The sequence below is a fragment of the Eurypyga helias genome, unplaced genomic scaffold, assembly GCF_000690775.1.
Source record: "Eurypyga helias isolate BGI_N326 unplaced genomic scaffold, ASM69077v1 scaffold29780, whole genome shotgun sequence".
In the NCBI taxonomy this organism is placed as follows: domain Eukaryota; kingdom Metazoa; phylum Chordata; class Aves; order Eurypygiformes; family Eurypygidae; genus Eurypyga; species Eurypyga helias.
In genome coordinates, this window is record NW_010228076.1 from 28,905 (window position 1) to 50,301 (window position 21,397).

At 40.3% G+C, this 21,397-nt stretch overlaps 1 protein-coding gene across 1 annotated transcript in view; it reads left to right on the top strand.

Annotated features, from left to right (window-relative positions):
• LOC104514626 (FYVE, RhoGEF and PH domain-containing protein 6-like) overlaps positions 1–20,645 on the top strand; it is a gene marked incomplete at both ends in the record, with an annotated part of 41,056 nt that extends 20,411 nt beyond the window's left edge. The window contains 9 exon segments of the mRNA XM_010158366.1: positions 2,198–2,267; positions 2,355–2,385; positions 10,839–10,990; positions 11,804–11,960; positions 12,923–13,010; positions 18,458–18,508; positions 19,858–19,916; positions 20,027–20,098; positions 20,577–20,645. Coding sequence (XP_010156668.1) covers positions 2,198–2,267; positions 2,355–2,385; positions 10,839–10,990; positions 11,804–11,960; positions 12,923–13,010; positions 18,458–18,508; positions 19,858–19,916; positions 20,027–20,098; positions 20,577–20,645 — 749 coding nt within the window.
• Positions 20,646–21,397: the final 752 nt, after the last annotated feature.

Here is a 21,397-nt window from a genome sequence, read left to right on the forward strand (position 1 = left end):
GGAAAGCTTGTTCCTTTTCAACTAAGCAGGCCTGTACCTGCTTGTGGAAGCTAACTGTACCTGTACAGAAGCTAACCTATGTAGCTAACTGTACCTGTGTGGAAGCTAACTTACTTGCGTGCCTCTAGAAATACCCTCAACCTTTCATGATGGAGTTTTCCAGGAAAGTGCCCCTGTTAGGAGGCTTCTTGGGCAGGTTTCATGGAGTAATTCAGTGCTTGCTGTGAAGCATCTGCTCCCAGCTTGCTTCAGCCGCCTGCGGCACGCGTGGCCAGCAGCTGGGGATTAACAGCCAACTTCCGAACAGGGAGAGCAGCTGCAGAGGAGAATGAAGCAGTCTCTGTATTGGTCATCACTTGGGCTTGTTTTTATTTTTCCTTACCACAAGCATCTGGCTGTTTTGATGCTTTTTATCCATTAGAGGAGATTCAAGGTTCCTTCCCAGTGCCGTGCCTGAGAGCCCAATTTGTATCCCTTCGATTTTCCCATTAGAGATTCTCTTAGGCTCGGAGTATGTTTGGCTGAACAAATGCAAAGTGGCCTTTTCGGTGCCAGCTGGTATGTGAAAAGTCTTTCAAACGGGGTTGAAAACAGACTGTGATATTTCATTTTGTAATTGTTTAGCGGTTGCATCTTGTTCTCAAAATACAAATTCTCATCTCATTTACAACTGTCACGTCTCCAGTGATGGCAGGTACCTTGCTCTGCATAACTGCGTTACTTGTGAATTCAGTCTTGTAGGGAGCGTGTCAGCCGTGCTTTCCAAAAAGGCATCGAGGCCTGAGGATGGGTGTTACAATATCGCCTGAATCTCACTGACCCTCACTGGGGTTTAAAAATAATTTTAATTTTAGAAGTAAAATCCCAGCTATGTGTGAAGATGTCTGTGGTATAAGAAATAATTTATTTTGCATATATGTGATGCAACACCAAATTATTAAATCTAAAAATTACTTTTAGTTTATTAGTTTAGCACTGTGTCAATTAAATTCACATGAAGAATTAATTTAGATTTATTTTTATTTTGAATATAATGATGTCATTAAAACCAACCCATAAATATCATCAGTTCCATGGCTTGATTTCCAGCACTTGAGACTTGTTTATAGGTTCCAAGAAGGATGTAAACTCCAGCTGAATCTTGCACCTTTAGTGCTTAGGAACCAAAGGTTCATGCAACGCCAGTGATACCTGCTTTTCTAGATAAGCTGTACACAATGCCTGTATGACACTACCATACTCAATAGAGTCTTCCCAGGACTCCCATAGCACTTGTGTTGTATATCCTGTGATGTTCCAGTGCTCCTCATCCAAGCTTTTTCTTTGCAGCCCATTGAAACGAAAGCCTGAATATCTAATAGATGTGGTGACAGCTGGCAGCAGAGCAGCATATGGCAAACGATGAGAACTGTTATGGAGAAAGGTGTTTTATCTGAGGGAAATTATACATGGGAGTTACACTGTGTACACCTACCCCTTTTTGCTTTTCTATAGCTGTTCCTTCTATTAGACGTTGAACAGTAGCATTGATTTTTTTTTTTTTTGGGAAGCCAAACGTGTGCACATAAAAACCAACATCATCTCTGCAGTGTCTCAGGTAGATTACAAGGCTCACACATCTACAGCTGTACAGTACGGGTGCTCTGTATTCCAGCAGCTCCTTTAATACATTGTTAGAAGCTGACTTTTTGGTTGATTGTGATTCCCACCCACCCCCCAACCCCCATAATCTTTTTCAGTAAAGAAAACGTGTTTGTTTGGGGTTTTTTTAAGATGTTCCCGAGACCCATTTGAATTTACTGCAAATATTACTGTTGCTGTATTAATCAGAAAAAAATCAAATAATATACAAATATTACTCATACTTTACTACTTTTGCTAACTAATGATCATCGCTTGCTAGGGCTTCATTTGTTACGGGCTTCAGTGTTTCCTGTAAGAATTAAATAGAAAGGCTGATAGTGTTATAAAAACTACTCTTAGTTAACATTGTTTCCAGCTACAATTCCAAAATGGATTTTCTCACAGATCATGAAAAACCAGAAAATTTCAAAGCCAGGAGTTTACAAAGCACTCTAAACCATTTTTATTAGAAATAAGTAGAAAATAATTACATTGGATTTGAGGAATACTAGGGTGATATTATATTTACAACAGTTTTAGTATGTGCATAGTTATAACATATAATTTTATTCACAGAGTAAGGCAGCTGGAAAGAAAACAAAGGTTTACCATATTGCCAAGGAGATCATGAGCTCAGAGAAAGTGTAAGTGTCAATGCTAAACTTAACAGCTGCTCAATTTAAGTGGACAATTAAAATATAACTATCTGCTTTTTCTTGCTTTTCTGATAGGTTTGTGGATGTGCTAAAGCTCTTACACATTGTAAGTACCAAAAAAAAGGTTTCCTCTTCTATTTTTTTAATCTGTTAAAGTTCTGTGTTTAGGTTTTATTGTAGTGACTGTGACTTTTCTGCTGTGTCTACGTATTCAAAGTGTAAAAATTAACCTAATTAAGCAGAAGTTTAAAATTTCACATTTTATGCATTGGATGAATATTTTGATGGTTCTTTCTGCCTCTCCTTAATTAATGTATGCGGGCTTCCAGCTGAGTGGGGGTACTGCTTGAATATTGAAAATGGAATCTTTATCTGTGTGCTAATTAGCACCATATTTATATACCAGCTTATACCATAGCAACCCAAATAAAATTGTTGGTTAGAATAACTTTTAAAGTAGTGCGAGGAGGCAGGAACAATTTACCTTTAGAAACGATCCATAAAAATACACATTCTTTAGTTAATCTAACTAAACAGCTCTTATGGTGCATCCATCACCATGGCAGCATATTTTTGGGGCTGCAATTCTTTGACAGATGCTTGCTTTCTGACAACAGCTGTGATTGTAGTAGCGCAAAGGGTTGTCCACAGCAAGGGTTAAGCATTTAATCCATGCTTATTCAGACCAGTCGTCTGTTAAACACATTCTGTAGAAGGTGATAATAGTAAATTAATGAAGAATTCAGCTTCCTCTAGCTCCGTTTTATGTGTTTTCTGTTGACTTTTAAGTGATATGTGTTTGTACCATTTTGCCACTCTATTAAGTGCAAGCATAGTGATTTTTTTTCCTGGGGCAACAGAGGTGGTTATATTGCAAACAGATGCGTTGGCCTATCTCGGTCTCTGGAGAAGCATGTTCTGTGAAACTGGGAACAAAGGCTCTTATAGATGGGTGTACGTAGTCCCGTAATGCGGAGATCTTTCAGGAAACGACAAACTTACCAGACCACTTGCCGATTCCTCTGTTGCCTTCCATTTTAGTAATTGATTTTCTTACTCTGTTCAAGCTTGGTTTTTAAAAGCTGCGTTCAGGCAGTTGTGGCCAATATATAATTTATATTCAGCATGGTTTCCAGTACAGAACTCCAGCTTAAATACTGGTTAGGGGGTTGTCCTAATGAATATAGCCAAGTTTTAAGCTATATGTTTTTTAGTTATATTTTTCAGGCATATAACTTCTATCTTAAAGGTGTCTTCATTTTTCATTGTACCAGTTCTTCAGGTAACGTGTGATACTGGAAGAAAAGGCTGTTAGTGAGGAGGATGCAGGCAAGCAGAGGAAAAATGTGGGAGAGGGAAAATAGTAGGAGTTCAGGAAGTTTCTGGGATAAACATAAGGTTGTCTGCACAGTGTAAATGTGCAATGCTGTAGGATGTGTTTTGCTTTGTTTTAGTGGGTAGCTCAGAACTCTCTTCATGACAGTATGCTGGTTTCTAGCTTCCAAATAAAAACCATTAGAAATGCTTTTGTTGGCTAGCAGTAACAATCGATGTATTCAGCCTTCTGTAACAATGAGGATGCTAGGCTCATCTTCCTCCTCAATGAGTCGAGGAAGTCCTCAAATTGTTCATTGGACTGGGGTGGGAACCTTAGTGAGTGTCTTTGTCAGAGTGGGCACCAGTTTTGAGGCTCTGTGTGTGTGTATTCTTCATTAAATAATAATTGCCATATCTGATAAAGGTTGCCGAAACACTTTTTTCTATTAAACAGTGATATGCCTGAGGATTTGCCTATGTTTATCACAGTCATTATTAAATGCGGTCATTTAATCAATATTTATTATGGATAATATTTAAACGTTGATAAAACTGTCCTTTTGATTTCACATGTGCTGAACCACTCTGGCTTACGGGATTAGATAGATTTCTGGAATTAAAACTTAGGTTTTCCCCAGGCTGGGCTGTTTTACCCATAGTACAGATCTGGCTGGTCAGATGAAGCTCCATTACAATTTCTGAGCCCTCTGTCAGTGGTTTTCCGAGGAGTAAATACTTGAGATTCAGTGACTAATTCCATTAGTGATGATCCGGAATTAATAGTATGCTCGGTGCCAGTTAATGCAGCTCATGGCTCTTAGTACAGCCAAGGAACTGGACTGTTGATGTAGGAAAAAGGTTTTTAAGTTGCTACTGCCTAAAGCATTTGAAATTAAGTGTAAAGCAGTTGAGAAGGTGGGAATGTGGTGGTTACGAGTACCACTGAATTATTTTTAGCATTTTTTTCTTTTGTATTGACAAAGTTAGGTGGAGCAGCCCTTCCAAGATATCAGGGTGCCTGCCTATTTGGACACTGTCACACTTTGTAAGTACACCTGTCTGCTTCTGTTGAAGCCAGACTACAAAAATTATCTAGAAGATTACAAACACTTGGGGTCACTTCTGTATTATGAAATAAGCTGCTCTTAACAGAGATAATGGGTTTAACTGGCTCTGCACACTGGTGAGTTCTCAAAGATAGTCAATGGGGTTGTTTGAAAGAGGAATCCAACATTAAATGTAATCTTGAATCCTCTGTATTTATTTTAACTACTGTGATGTTCTTTAGAGGACAAGATTCCAGTAAAATGCTGTTAAAAACTCCTGAAATCAGAGAGGCTTAATTCAAAGCAGCTCGTCTATATGCATCTTTGTGAGATGGTTAATGTATGGCTTCCGGAGGGTAAACAAGGGTTGGGAAAATGAAGTGCTGTTTCTTCCCTAAGGGCACTTGCAGGAAAAAAGGAAGCATCAACTGGATGCACAACATAAATGAGAGAAATGAGACAGCTTGGCACAGCTGTCTGAGATGCTGTGTGTCCAAAAAACACCTGGTGTTCCTGGAAAAGGAGTAAGGCAGAGCCATTTGGACTTCTTTGTTGTGGGTTTCTTGGGAAGTGGTTTGCTCAGCATGAGTGAGAGGCCCCCTCAGCCCCACTCCCTTGCTGTAAGGGCAAGCTGCCTGGCTTACTCCTTTTGCCCTTTTCTGTTCCTCATTTTGTCAAAAACCCACCACTCCCTTTGTCTCCCATCCTTATTGATTTTTTTTTTTTCCCCCCCAGTCCCACTACAGTATGGGCAGTGAGGCTTCTGGTCCAGTGGAGGAACGTGCTTTTTGGGTTGGCTCCTTCCACTGCAGGGCTTAGTGTGTGATACCATGCTGTGTGAGTAAAGGAAATCGCCTGAGCCTTCAGATCTGTGCTTCTGACTTACACCCCAGTTCTGTCCTTATGAGGACTCAGAGCAAGTAGGAGGTTGTCAGGAGGCACCTGTAACTTCTCCTCAGCCATGAGATCAGCCTCTTACTGGAGAAGGCAGATAAGAAGTCAAACATCTTTCCCCCTCCCTCCCCACTCCCCCCCCCAGTGTTGTCTGTCCTTACAGTGGCACTTACAAGAGTGGGAAATTCTTCATTTTCAGGAGACATTTGCAAAATTTTGTATATATAAAAACTATATATATAGCAAATGTAGAATTGTTGTATATTGTAGCCAAATGTCGTGAAAAATAATTCATCATGGATTTGGAAAAAGAATGTAGTGGGCATGTTGAAGAGTAAAATAGTTATGGGTTTTGGAGTAGAGGAAGTCCTGACCTCTGGTCCTGGCTTACAAACGACCTACTGTTTGGCTGTGAAAAATTCTCTCAACCACCAACTCCGTTCCTCAGCTGTAAAACTGCAATATTTGACCATTCTGTGGTGAATATGGTGATAAATTTTTAATCTATGAAGTGCTTTAAAACTGCTGATTGAGGCATTTGACAATGAATTGCAGCTGTAGTGACCTTATTAAAAAGGCAAATGAAATAGTTTTGGTTTGGAAGGAAACATTGGTCTACTACTCAGCCTTTTCCTTGAAATAACATTCTGGGAACATGCCACAGTCCAATCATTGATTGTTTTAAAAAAAATTAACTATATTATATTGTTAAAGACTTATAAATTATTTTACTACCTGAGAAAAGAGTGTGGAACTACTTGGCAGCTTTCCAGAAGCGATCTCGTATGTTTGAAAACATGATCCACACTTAAGGCATGGTCTTCATTAACCGTTATTGCTATAGTTAACAGTCTATGGCTGATAGTCTAACGACAGCTAAGACTGCCTATTTGTATTTTAAATAATGTATTTGTGAAATTCTGTTTAGCTGTATTCCTAGCAGTTGTGCTTACAGTTTGTCACAGTACAGCAGCCTGGCTGCTTCCCAGAGCATGAAACTCCTTCCCTCATCCCCTCTGTAGGATATGTGTGTGTGTTCCTTGAAAAATGTCCAAGTGCAAACATATATTTTTCCTTAAATTAAACTGATATTTGAGCAATCTGCAGGTGTATTTAGTTGGGAGTTGTACCTCAGCGGAAGGGATTATGGCTTATTTTTGCTTTGCTGATGGTATGTTCTAGAAGAGATCCAAGATGAATATTGGTTGAAGGCTTAGGAGTAAAATACGTGACCATATTTAGGTCATGTAGTTTACAGAATCACAGAATGGTCAGGGTTGGAAGGGACCTCTGGAGATCATCTAGTCCACCCTCCCTGCCATAGAACAGTTCTTTCACTTCCAGTTAAATTTTCAAGTTTTAATTCCACCCATTTAAATTGTCTCCATTCAGCTATTGGGTACCTGAAGGTGCGCTTAACCCAACCAGCAGCTGAGCGAGGCTTTAAGTCTGGTCTGTGACTACTTTGGTTTACAACCAAACTTCTTCCTTTGCTCCTTAGACTGACGCGGGCAGATGCTTCGCTGCGTACTGGGGATCCTCTGGTGGAAAGAACGGAGAGGGATTGTGAGTCAGGGCCTTTGCAGAGGGGAAGTGCGTGGGCTGATCACAGATGATTCACAGCAGGGTCAGAATTATTTCAGATATCATCGCCCTTTGCTTATTTAAGGAAGCTACATTGAAGGAGGGGTGGGAGGGAAAAAAAGCAGCGATGGTGGTATCCTCCTAAAATATTGTTTAAAAACTGCACAGGCCTAGGGGGATACTAATAGAATAAATAAAATTCCCTGAACATTTTCAAGAGGGAATGTTTTATTGGGCAGTAATTCAGCCTCAGAAGCCTTTCAAACTGCCTAAACTAGATTTTAATTTGGACATGTATCCAAAGGGATGCTGTCTTCATCTAGAATAAACTAAGACCGCTTCTGGCTTGGAAAGAATGTGCTTTCCAGGGACACTGATGTGTGCCATCCTCTTACAGTAGCTGCGTGAAGACAATTGCCTTTGGCTAAGCAGTAAAAAGTGGTATCAGGAAATTATTATTGGACCAGAATATAATGTAGAATTGCAAACTGGAAACCAGGACTTCAGAAAGTATAGAATAGCCTCCCTGCTGCTGAAAGGGAAAATTATCCTGGTAAGAAGCCGGGATGATTCGGTATAACTAGCATAAGATTTTGTTTTCTCTCGTGCAACACATGAAATTTCTGTCTGGAGTTGCAAATGGTGTTTTTCAGTGACATAAGCACATTCATTCCAAAGTAGGGCAAGTTGTTTATTTTTTTTTTAGTCAGTAACATTGTAATATTTGAAAGGCTCATTTTGCATTATAAATCTCTGTCTTTAAATGCACTGTAATGGATTGCTACATTGCTTCAAACAGAATAATTTCTAGGACAGCTCAGGTGACTGTCTTTGAACATACTGATGAAAGCAGTGCTTATCTGCAGTGCTGTGTAGTACTATATGCCAAATACGTTTGTAATCTGAATCACTTCTTACAGGTATATATAGCTATCAGAGCGTTGTGTGTATTTGCAACAGCAGTTCTGTTTTTATTTAGTGGTGACCCAATTCAGTTTTAGAAAAAATTAGTTTGTGGTGCATTAAATTACTATTACAGCAATTTCTAATTTCTAAGTTATTCACCTGTTTGTATAAAAAGCTGCCCCTGTCTGAATACCTTCCATCCTTTGGAGTGAAATGTCAGAGCTTACTTTTTAAGTAAACATATTTTACATTTGGTGGTTAAAGCAGACCTACTCTTATGTTTCGTCCATTTGGATAAGAAATTACTTTCTCAGAAGGCCAGTACCTTCAAGTGTAAGCGCCGTTCACTCTCTAATCTTGTTACTGTTGTTTGACTTTTCCTACCCCCACTCCTTCAGGCATGTGTTTTCTGCCTTCAGCTCTTAAGTTTATCTCAAGATGAACTTGGCATGACAGTTACTTCACACCCACTGCCAGGTTAAAAATAAATCTTAATATGATTACAGTGACGAATGTATTGTACTGTTTCTGTAGTGAAGACTTGATAATTCTCCCAAAAAATGGAAAACGGAAAAAAAGTGTTGAAGTTCAGCTCTTTTGTGTTTTAGCAGGCTGGTTTGCATCATTTGAAAGCTTCACGTTATCTTTCTTCCCTGTGTTTCCTCTCTGCAGGGCTCCCTCCCTTGACTCAGTTGTGGAGGGGGACAGAGAGGGTGATGAAACAAAGTTTTGGTTGGCTGTTTTAATGATAGTGTTTCATGGCATGATCCAAAGATTGATGAAGCTGATGGATGTTAGATCAAGCCAGTCAAAAAACCAAATCTTCTGTATTTGGAAAACATACTGCAGGCTCTTTGAATGCTACATCTAGAAGTGAAATAAATGCTCTTAACTACAAATGACATTCCTGTCTTATCTACTGGTGCTTAAACCTGGCTCCCTGCTCTCCTTTTATTGTTTGGCCAGGGAAAAGCCTGGGTTGTTTATTGTGCTACACACAAAACTGCTTTTCTTTTCATTGTGGAAGTAGCCTTATAACATTCGCATAAAATCCTTGTTTCATCCCATGGCAAAGTACATACAGTATATTGCGTGTGCATGTGCTTTGGGGGAGGAGGATATTATCATAATATGATGATGCATTTTGCATGGAGCTCTCCAGAATGCCTCATTTGAGTTTTTGCCATTGTAATTCCATGTATCATTTCAGTGTTAAGCAATGCCCTAGGGTCAGGAAAACCCATAAGATGCAGCTGGTAGTTAACCTATGTGTCACTAGTCTGCACAGAGGATGTAAACCAGAACATTTCCATATGAATAACGCCATCTGTTTTTTAACTCCCTTGCGTTTTGTTCTCAGCCTTCCCCCATCACAGCCATTGCCCTGTATCTCCTTAAAGTTGCTTGTCCTAACTCTGCCCAGCCGCAGCCTTGGTGACCCAGAGGGTCATGAAGCAAGAAAGTGTGTCTGGGGCTAACGCTGCCCAGAGCTGATGTAATGAGGAGACAGGGCAGGGGAAAGTTGAGACTTAAGTCTGAGATGCCCTAAATAGTGCCAGATGCTGGACTGATGAGATAGCAAGTCAGACCTGTACTAGTAGACCTGGGGAGGTGGAAAGAGGGGGGCTTAATTTTAAATTTTTTTTTCCCCAGCCTGAGGACCATAAAAATTTTCAAAGGCAGGTGTGGACCCCATGCACATTTAAATTATAACTCGCTTTGTACTTAGGAACATGTCATTTGGTCACCTTTCTCAGGACACCTATAGATTTTGCAAGTGTTAGCAGGTTTCAGCAGACCACAAACTCTAAAAGAGCTACTACGGGTTGGGTTTTTTCCACTGTGGCCCATGTTCTAATGAGAGATGATAATACAGCACACCACCGTTGGATTTCCTCTTTTTGTCAGTTTAGACAGTGTTATTTTTCAAGTGAAATGCTAAATTGCTAACCTTTTTTGAAAATTTTGTTCGCATGTGATCAGGGAAAACCCTTCACCTAATGGATAGTTTTGTTATGGATACAATCCTGACCATACGTGTGGGGCCAAGATTTTAATTCTTAATAGTTTAGTGAGGACCAATAAGCCTGAGTTTTGTCCTACTGGGAGCTGGTTATAGCATAAAAATGCTATAAATTCATCATTCAGGTGTAAGTGGGGTTTTCCTCCTCCCTGTAAATGTTCTGAAGGTACCAGTGTTGGCTTTGCTCATCTGTAGCACCTGAAATCTCATGGTTCCCATATGTTGTTACAATGTATTTTTGTTAGATGTTAATTTTCCTGTGTATAGGAGAGCTGCTGCATATAGTAGTCTTTTGTGACCATACATTTCTGCCCAAAGAGGCACGTCTTCCAAAAGGGCATTGGTAGATCACTTCTGAAAACTTGTATGATTTAAAAATGAGATTATGATTGTATTAGGTGATACATTTTTGCTTTTTGACGCAAATATTAGCAAGAAGATACTCAAGGCTGCCAATAATTTTGCAGATATAAACATTTTTTCCCTGTAGTTTTGTCATACGTAGTACCACCCCATTTCTTAACGAGGTGTTATAAAAATAATTAACAAGTTCTGTAGTATGTGTGCAGGAGCAAGAAAGCTCCAGCATCAAACCGGAGGGATTAGGGCAGTCCCAAGGGAGTAAATTGAAGCTGCAGAGAAACATAACCCAGCTGGTACCCGCCTGGCCTTCGGTAATAGGGAGCAGCGCCTGGAATGTCTGCCGAGGGGACGTTGTTGTCTGTGTTGGTGCTTTGAAGGCTGTGCACTCATGGGAAGGGGGTTTCTGTCCTCTTTGTACTCCGGCAGGATTTCCGGGACGCTGTGGCACATGCCTCTAGGCAGCTTGGAAAGCCAGTGATTGAGGACAGAATCCTGAATCAGATCCTGTACTACCTACCTCAGCTGTACGAGCTCAATCGGGACCTCCTGAGGGAACTGGAAGAGCGATTATCTCACTGGTGACTATCAACGAAGGGATACCACTCCTTTCATGTTGCTGAAATTTATCTGTGGGGCTTAACTGACTCTGTGTGACCTGGGTTGGACTTGTTTGTGTTTCACGTGCCTTTGTAAATGGCAACTGACTTGGAAGGTAACAGGAGATAATTTTCCATTTAAATGTTCTTTTGGGTGTTTAGATGTGCACAGAAAGGTCCAGAAGATATGTCAACACACACTTTTGGCAACCACGGGTTTTTTTGTTCAGAATTTCATTTTTAATTGAAAGTTCTGGTTCCTACATACGCATGGGCATGATTAGCAGACTGATCTCATTAGAGGAAAAGGAGGCTGTCCTGAAGATCTCTTTGCATTTTAAAGGTAGTTAAGACCTCCTAACTAGACGCAGCGCCGATTGACAGCCACGGTCCCACTGAAGTCCATTCTCAGTTACAGTGGTGGGTGGACCTAAATCAGCTGTACAAAGCATACTGACAAAGGCACTGAAATGGGTAAAGGCTGTAATCCCATGCTTACTATTAAGGGACGGAGACTGCATCTTGAAGTTTGATGATGCATCTCCTCGGAAGTCCAGCTTGTATTGAGGTGTTCAAATGGTTCAGGTCCATTTTAAGTAGACTGTGTGGTCTAACATCAGTGTGTTGAGGTGTGCCTGGTAAGATTTCTCGGAGTAGCCACCTATCTGCTGGACTGTAAGTTTTTTGTTCACAACATAACATGGCACATCTTACTGTGAAAAAGCTCAATGTTTTGCTGTAGGGTTCAGATGTACACTCCTGAGCTCTTTCTAATTGCTCTATTCTTATTTCTAGGCTCGAACATCAAAGAATTGCTGATATATTTGTAAAAAAAGGTCCCTACTTAAAGATGTATTCAACTTACATCAAAGAATTTGATAAAAATGTTGCACTGTTAGATGAACAGTGTAAGAAGAATGCAGGTTTTGCTTCAGTTGTCAAAGACTTCGAGGTACTGTAGTCTTTTGTGAGATATATCCTATTTTGTGGCTTTTCTGCACTTATGATCTTCCATAAGGCTTTAGAGACCATCCCCCAATTTTTTTTCCCCTGCGAAGTCTTGCATTGAGACTTAGTAGGGTAGAAGTGGAAAGAATTAAATTCAGATTTTTGGCTACTGCTGTGAGATACCATAAAAGCCATTGATTTTTAGCACTTGCTACAAATTATCTCAGAGATGCATTAACAAAATCACTAGCCTTTTTTTTTTGTTTCATCTCCTGATCATACTGTGCACTGATTTATTGGCCTATTTTAACCAGGTTGGTTTCTCTACCACATCATAGGGTAGTAGCTTACTCATGGGAATGGTGTTTTGTTGGAAATGTAAAAAAGTGCATATTTCTAGAAGTTTCAAACCCAGCACATGCAGCAATCAGATGGAAGCTGATTCATTTCCCTAAGAACGTTGCCAGATTTTTACGTGATTCCCTTAAAACAAATCAGAGAAAAGGTGCAAGCTCCCTAAGCACATGATCCGCACAAACTGGATTTACCTCCTATTGCACGGGCTTCCCCTTGGGTAATCCCTGCTCTGTTTGCTGGTTCAAAAAGGCTCCTTACAGTGGGCAAAGGAGGAGCTTGAGGTAGTCAGCAAAGACTGGGAGAAGATAAGAGCCCTTTTTAGGGATGCAGTGTTTCTGATGTGCATTATTTTGAATGCAAGCTCAAGCTAATTTAACATATTTAAGCATGGAAATTTTAATTTTGCATTATCTGTTAGAGGTGTGCTTACCAACGTCTGTTAAGTCAGGATTAATTTTGCATTCAGTCTTCCACAAGGGGAAAGAGCATTTACCACTGTGGTAGATAAAGCTGACCCGAGGTAATCAGCAGTTGTTTGTGGGTAGGATTTCTTTTGCTGGAAACCTTGACTACCACCGACTGGTGACTTGGTTTGGGTGTTTCTTTCAGATGAGCCCCCGCTGTGCTAGTCTGGCCCTCAAGCACTATCTGCTCAAGCCAGTTCAGAGGATTCCCCAGTACAGGCTCCTGTTGACAGGTACAGTCAAGCTCTTCTACAGGATTAAGAAGCCCATCTTCCCACGTCCCAGGAAACTTGTCTTCAGGCGGATGTATCCATCTGTAAAACATGTTTATCTGACTTCAGATATGTGAAGCTTTTTTAATAACATGGCATGAGTTTAGAGGCTTTCTTTGTTAATATTGATTGCAGTAAGATACACAAGTGGGGTACTAGTATTCCCAACTCCAGTGTGTTCTCTGATGGTATATTCAGCAGTACTTTGAAAACATGAAACCTGTGGTGGTATTTGTTTGTTTCTGTGGAAATAGAAGCCTCCTGTTTTGCTTTGGGTTTTGTTGGAGGTGGGCGGGGTGGGTTTGTTGTTGGTTTTTTTTTCCTCTGGAAGAAAAAATACTATGGAAAATTGCAGCTAGAAGAAGGAAGTGAAAGATGCAACTGTGAACTTCTGCAAGTGGCTTCTCCATTTCTCCCCTACCCAGGTGTTTTGTCTGTAAAATCCATTCCCTTTTACAGGCAAAACACATGTTTTTACTGTACGTTACCAGTAAGTGCTTAAGACTTGTTGCAGGGGCATTGCAGGCCAAAGAGCTGGACTGGGACCAGGAAGTCTGGGCTCTGTACCCTGCTCTGGCACTGGGATGTTGGGATGACCTTGAGTAGGTCATCTCCATATGCTCTCCTTTCTGTAAAAGGATGGCTATGATAGAGGTCTCCTTTGTGCAGTATTTTGAGATGTGTTTGTGGTAAGAGCGGATGACTCCTGTAAGGATTTGGAAATACCTAAAGCATTGTTTTTGAAAGCTGTTGCTTCTTGATGAGCAATTTAAAAATAGCCTCTGTTTATGTAGTAACTGCACAATAAAATGCTCCGTGACCTTTTACTTGGCTCTGTAGCAGCTTGTTGGCATTTCCCCAGCAAGTACTTAGACTATTGATGCTGTGGGAGATACAGGCTTAAGTGTTATACAGCAGTTACCAAGTTATTAACATTGACTGTTTTCATTTTAATCATCTCATTGAAGTCACAGGTGTTGAAAAAAAAGGGTGAAAAGCCCTTACTAAATGGACTACTTTTTAGGGGAAAATCTTAGTGGCTTTTAATTAATGAAATCAAACCATAAAATGGCATTTGGGGAGTTGCTTTGTTTTAAGAGGATTGTGACTTACAACATGGTGTAGGCTTGTTATACACTCCAATATCAACAGAGCTTTGGGTAAGTTCAAAGGTTTTAGTTAATAAGATCGAACAGATGATCAGGATGTAGTAAATGTCTTTGGCAGTATATATAGCAAAACAAGAGATGTCAGGGGTGAATGGCACTGAAATGAAACTCGGATGTTGAAGGGGAATTCCTCATGATCATTAACTGTCCTTGTGGCTGGGACAGGCTGGTTTAGACCTGAAAAAACTCATTCTGTGGTGATGGGGGTTGCTGTGGGTGTCCCCAGCCTGCACACCTTACTGTGGCTGCCCAGCTTTAAAGACACCTGCAACTGCAAATGTTATTGACAGGAATGGGATTGCAATGCTGGCTGCTGATTTACAAAAGTCATTTTCTCTTGTTCTGTGGGAGCAGTAAAAGAGATCAGACTTAAGAATTTAACTGGGTGTATATGTGTGTGTGTGTGTTACTTTGGATCCGTTTAATTTTCAGTCTGTTCAGTCTGTTCAATTCTGTTTCCCTTGGGATTCTCTCTCTTCCATCTCTCTGTGAGTGACCCATCTGCTTTGTTACCTTCCAACAGCTCTGTGTAATAGTGAGCACCCTCGATACAAACTTGTGCTGCAAAACCTTTGGAGGACACGCAGAATATTTGGATGTCTTGTTGCAGTGGGTGAGATGCAGCTATGCCACGGCCATCCCAGCTGAAGACGGGGTTATCTGTGGGTGAGGGAGGAGGGGGCAGCAGGTAAGAGTAGGGGAGCGAAAATAATCCAGGAAATGAAGTGCAAGGCCTGAGTCAGCAGGGATTTCGTCCTATTTGGATGTTTTGTGTCAGTGGGACAGCTTTGTACTGGCAACCTGCTGCTACATGGTCACATCACAAGATTGTTCCTGTGCTTTGAAGTGGGGTTACTTTTGTGCTAACGAAAGGAGGAGCAGGTGGACTCGTAAATCAGCCAGGGAGAGGTACAGCTCAGCTGTGTTTCTGTTTAATTATACAGCTTCTCCCATCCAGCAAGCGAACTGCCACTTCTCCACGTACTAGCCCTGAGCTCTATACAGAAAATATTAGATTTGCCCTTGGGGAAGTTAATTAGAGGCCTCTGCCTTATAATAGGAAGAAACGAAGTAGAGTTGATTCTCTCTTCCCAGAAACCTCTGATTTAAGTAGGTGACTTGAGACTGTACAATATAAACAGGCTTGTCATTGTCACAGGATAAGCCTCTCTCCTCTTTTTTTCTCAGAATAAGATTTGCAGAGAGAGAGCCTTTCATTATCCTTAACCGGGGTATAGTGAGGGGAGGCTGAGTGGGATGAAAAATAAGCCTTTGAGCACACTGCTCCTTTGCAGGTCAGAAATAAGAGTTGTCAGACTTGAGGCCAATTACATGGTAGGGAACAATTGCTTTGAGTTTTACTTAATTAAATTAGACAACCTGAGACAAAAAAGTTGTTAATGAAGCAGAAGATAAATTTTAGCAGGAGAAGCGATAAATTGCTGCCCCCCCAGCAAGAAGAGAGAGAGAATTGCTGGCTGCTGTCAAGTAGAAGCAGGGCTTAAGGAAATTGTCACAGAAACAGTATTTGTGTGCTTTTGTGTTGATTTTTGTTGTGTTTTGGGGTACCCAGCAGTGATGAATTCTAATTTCTAAGTCTGCCTTTCGGAAGGTATGCTTAAGGTCTTCTTAGTCTGAACAACTAAAGCACATTCCAGAGGAGAAATTTTTTTTGGCAAAGACAGTAGATACCATTCCACCTTAATATTTGACTTAGGTATTTATTTTTTCTAGGAATATTTTTGCTAAATTTTTACTGTAACATTATTCATGTCTGCGAACTCCTCTTGTCTTATAGTTTAAGCTAGTACCTCCAGAAAGTTGTTGGCAAGCACAGAATTTCTGGTGTGTATTCACAGAAGACATTAAGAACACCTATTCTGATGCTTCTCTGAAGCTGTGTTTCAGCTATGAACTGAGGTTCACTTACCAGATATACATAGAGAATATTAAGATTAAAATTATGTATTTATCACTCTCAGGATTTTACAGTTGCAAGTCTTATTGGCTGCTTCAGTCTTGTAATGTAAAAGCTGCCTTCCTTGTTAAATACAGAATTTTAAATGAATGCAGTTATGGTAAAATCTCTGATTTTTTCCCTCTTGTGTTCACTGATGATATGATTTAAAATGTTAGGCTATACCAGTGCAAAAAAAAATGGTTTTGCGTTATGTAAAAAGTGTTGTTGTTTTGGGGAACACGTCATAAAGCATGACTGTGCCAAGCAAAAGTCAGTTCCTGTGTTGTCTCTCTGGTTTTACGTTTCCAGTGCAAATAACTTTGGATATTATATTGGCTATCTCCAAGTACTAGGGACAGTTTCTGAAAGAGCCATCAGTACGCTTGCAGACAAATAAGTTCTACCCACCTCACCTCTCCCATCCCATAGGGAAGCAGCTTTGGTTGGCAGCTTTATGATGCTGCTGTTTCTGTGTAAGCTGCAAGGGCTCATTTTTCATACTGGGAGTTTCCCACTGGAGTCCTTCGTGCTGGCCCCGATGAAGTTTAGGTTGCAGTTGTAAAGCTTTAACTTGCTTGCTTTATGGTGGAGTCCCAAGACTGCTCTGCCTGGGCAGTATGGCACAGCTCCGACTGGAGAGAGCACCCGTCAGCAGGCAGGGCAGGAGCAGGCCACCGACGTTGTTTTTAATGGAGTGTGTGTCCACCTAAGCGTTGCACTGGGATGCCTGGTAGCTACTGCAGCACAAGATCTTGAGGGATGTGAAGGATGCAATATTTATGGAGCATAGCCAGTGAGGTTTTGGTGCCATGTCAGACTTGTCTTAAAAGATCACACATTGGCCAGCGCCTGATAACAATCAGACAAAACTTGGAGGAGAGCGGAAAGCTGCGGGTGTTCCAGTGGCTCAGCCAACCAGACCTCCCAGCGCTCCCTCCCTGCTTCCCTGGAGGAGACCCCAGCTGGTTCCTTTTCCTTCACCCCAACCTGCTCTTCATGCTTCTCTCTTCTATCCTCCCTTAGGTCATTGCCAAAAAAATAGAATTTCAGTGCCAAATATTTTTCTTCCTATAGTTCTGTTGTTCTCAAATCTTTCATGAACTGTGACAAGATTTCTCACTCTTCATAGCATTTCTACTGCAGAAACATGTTTCATAATTCCTCGGTTTTCCTTTACTTTTTTGCATAAGGAAAAGATTACAATACACTGAGCGGTCTCTGAGGGGTATGAATGAAGCAAGACGTCTTCAGAATGCAGGAACAATTGGCTCCTGATCCTTCTTGAGTAAAAGGACAAATTTGGGTAGGGCAAGCCTATGGGAGTTGAATTATTTCACTCCTACGTGAAACTTCTACAACTGTAAAGCTAACCTTAAATGCTTGCTAGATCACATGTGATTAGTTTTCAGCAGATCTGCCAGGGTCTTAACACCTCATTTAAAAGGTAACTGTAAATCAGTGTTTGTTGATATTATCAATCTAACCTGTATATTTCTTTGAAAGATTCTGATTTGGCTTCTTTCCATTTTAAGCAGTTCAAAGCTGTAGCTTGTAGAGAATAGATGGTTGACATTTTACTGAGGATGTGTATTAATCTTTGACAGGATATTGTACTTCTTGGTGAACTGGACACTCAGCCAGGGAATGGAAACTCGAGGGGGATGTTTTCTTGTACAGTCACACATTTGGAGTTAATTTTAGCTAAGTAAAATAGATTTTAAAACTAGTGGATTGAGGGTGCCATCTCGTGGTTGAGGAACTAAATTTATTATTGAAAACCAAAAATGCCTATTTGAACGTGTTGTGTGTGTAGGTTATAATACTTTTATTAATGAAAAATATTGATCGTAATCAAATCTTCTGTAATGGAATACTTTTCTTCTTACCTCCTATAGACAATCTAGGTGTTCAGGCAAATATCTATAATCTCCAAAATTTTTTGCATCAGTTTAAATATGAATGATTGCAAGTAAGTACTTACTGTTCACTTGCTTATTTTGTTCTGGAACAATATAGACAACATATCATTTATCTTTGGAGAACACCACTGATTTAATAACCTTCTCTTCCCTGAGCAAGATATCATAATACACTTTCATTATGGAAATGCTACTTTTCCTTTTCTTATTAGACACATTTAAAAGATGTAGTAGTAGAGCCTTGTGGCATAGATTTGCCTGAAAAGCAGAGTTCCAGGAAAAAGGTGGTTTTTACTACTTCGTGGTGCTTTTATTTCTTTAACAAAACTATCTCTATGATATTTTTTTCTCTTTATACAGATTATTTGAAGAATCTTCTAGAAGAATCTGCAGACTATAGGGATACTCAAGGTAAATGTCTCTTTAGATTGAAGAAATAACAGCTTATGTACATATGATGTACATATGTACAATGTTTCTCAATTTTAAATGCATGCAAAATGCTAAGCCAGTAATATAAATGTTTTCTAAGCTTCTCAGCAGGGATACTGAAAGATTGCAACCTTGTATTTCAAAAAAGCTTGGAACTGACAGTGGTATCAACTCACCCTTGAGTTGAAACCAAGAGATAAGGGTGAAGTTTCCACAGGCAGCCTTAAGCAAGTATTTTGGGCACTGGTATTGAAAGAGACAGTCCTTGCATCTGCAGACCTTTGATGATAGGCAGCCTGGGCTACCAGCTGCTCTCCCTCGCCTGTGAGCCCTTCTGGCCTCCTCCGCTGTCTGTGCCGGGACACATGTTCATGTGGCAGGAGTGAACGAGGTCAAGGACCTGTTCTGGGTTATATTTAGCCTGAGGAGTTCTCCACTTTGACTTGTCGCAACTGGCACAAACACCAGTGACTTCCAAAACTTTGCCTGTATGTGGGGAAAGGACAAAAGAGGAAATGAGAAGGAGTAGTTGGTGATGGAAGAGGACAGGATTACATATTTCGTGGTAGTTTGGGATTAAGCTGGTTAAATGTGGGTCTAGCAATGCCATGCACATTCAGTGTGTTTCCTTCTTTCATGTGTGTGCCTCAGCAGTACTAAAGCACCCCCAGTTGATGTTTCCATTTCATGTGCATGAGCCCCTGTCACTTTTATCAGTCTCTTTAGTGCCATTTGTGCAAGACTCTTATCTCTAGGAGTGTTGTGCAGAGATAGATGATTGGACGGCAATAAATGCGTGCCGTCAATGCAGTGAGCCAAGTTTGCTTTCTTACAGCTTTTTCTGCTGGCACAGTGCAGTGAAATTTATGAGTAAATACCTTTCTTAGGACATTTAGACATTGTTTTTGAGCATATTAATTATATGAGCCAAAAGTATTTTAAATGAGGACTCTTTAAGAGACAGAAAACTTTATCTCTACATCGTCTCAGTTACAATGTTGTTAACTTTTCTGCTGGAAGTAGAAACATTGAAATTAAAGTAATTCTTTGTGTGGAAAAAGTAGAATTTAATTTTGCGTGTGGACTGTTTTGATTAGCTGTAAGAAATGAGTGACACTGCTGGTTGAATCAATGACTTGCCAGTGCACACTTACTAACCCTGATCCAGACACTCTGTGATCTATGGAAAGTGCTCCTGAATGCAGTGACTGTATGATCAGGTCCTTGAATCTTGGTATAATGTGGAAGGGCAATATTGTACTTGTGCTTTGCATAATGCTGGTGCTAACTAGTTTGTATAACAAAAGCATTGTTTCTTCATCCTTCAGATGCTTTAGCTGTTGTCATAGAAGTTGCAAACCATGCCAATGACATCATGAAGCAGGGAGTAAGTATTTTGACTTATGAAGCTGGTTGATGAAAGCTTTTTCTCTTTAAAAAAAACAACCATCATGGATGCAAGTGCAATTACTTACCTTTTGCTTCTCCTCCCTGCAGGATAACTTTCAGAAACTCATGCAGATTCAGTACAGTTTAAATGGACACCATGAGATTGTACAGCCAGGAAGGGTAGGTCCTCCTGATGGCATTCAGCAGATTGCAGTAAAAATGCAGCACAGATGATACGTGAGCAAAGTACTGAAGCTCATATGTATCAAGAACAAAAACGGTCCATTGCTTAATTATTTGGTTCTAACAGTCAGATGAATACTACCTCTCTGTACATGTATCGTTTTTAAAGACATCTGATGAAAATTTGTGATTTTTAGAATATAATTCCTTGCCAGCTGTTGCAAGCAGGTTTTTTTCTTAAGCTTAATGTTGTATTTGTCATGATTTCAAGTGCAGTGTGGAAAACTATAATGCAGCCATTCACACTCGCTTTCAGAGAAACTTAAGGGTTAACAGCCTTTCTCAGAAAGGAAAGCTTGAATCACAAAACTTCTGCAGCATTTCAAGTGTAGAAATAATAATGAAAAAGTCAGCTCATTGGTACAGCTTGTGCCCTGAAAAACTAGGTTTTGAATTGCTTGTTTTAATTTGCTAGGTGTTTCTGAAAGAGGGAACACTGATGAAGCTGTCCCGGAAGGTCATGCAGCCACGAATGTTTTTTCTGGTAAGATGGCTGTGTATATTGCTGTGTGCCTAATGCTAGTGCAGTTTTAAGTGGTTGAAACTTTACACTGCAAACATAAGTAACTAGTAACTTCAGGTCATGGAAATAATGACCATTTCTTGCTGTTCTCCTTGCTCAGTTCTAATATAGAGATCATCAGTTGCATATGCACTAATTTTCATAGAAAACCATTTCGCACTAAACTGTACTGTTTTGAACAATGCTCACTTAAAAGCTGAGCACTTTTATGAGAAGACGTTACCTGTGGTAGTGCAAAAACTAAACGTGACTCCATCCCACTTAGCCATACCAGATCTTAAAACCTACACCTCCGCTGCTGTTATCGTACCCTTCCCTCCCTCCCTCCTCCTCTCCTTCCCCTGCAGGAGCCTGCTTACATCCTGATACGAGCACTGGGCTGGAAGTTAAGTTCTCTTCCTCTCTCTGCTACTGTTTTGTTTTAAAACTTCTGTGCATCTCTGAAGTTGCTCTTTCCAGTTGAACCTTTTGTTTTTCTCTTCTATTTAGATACTAAGGCAATTATTGCTGTAATTTGTGGTGTTACTGGTCATGAAATCTGTATTTTAGTTACTGTAGTACATATGAATATTTCCCTAGGCAGTTATGGAGTATGTATCCTAATCTTGCAAGTGTCTGTCTTACACTCTGGAGGTGATTTTGTAGCATGTAAAGCTCTGGGATAACTGCAAATGGTATCAGTTAAGGTAATACAGGCTGGGTGGAGAGTGGAT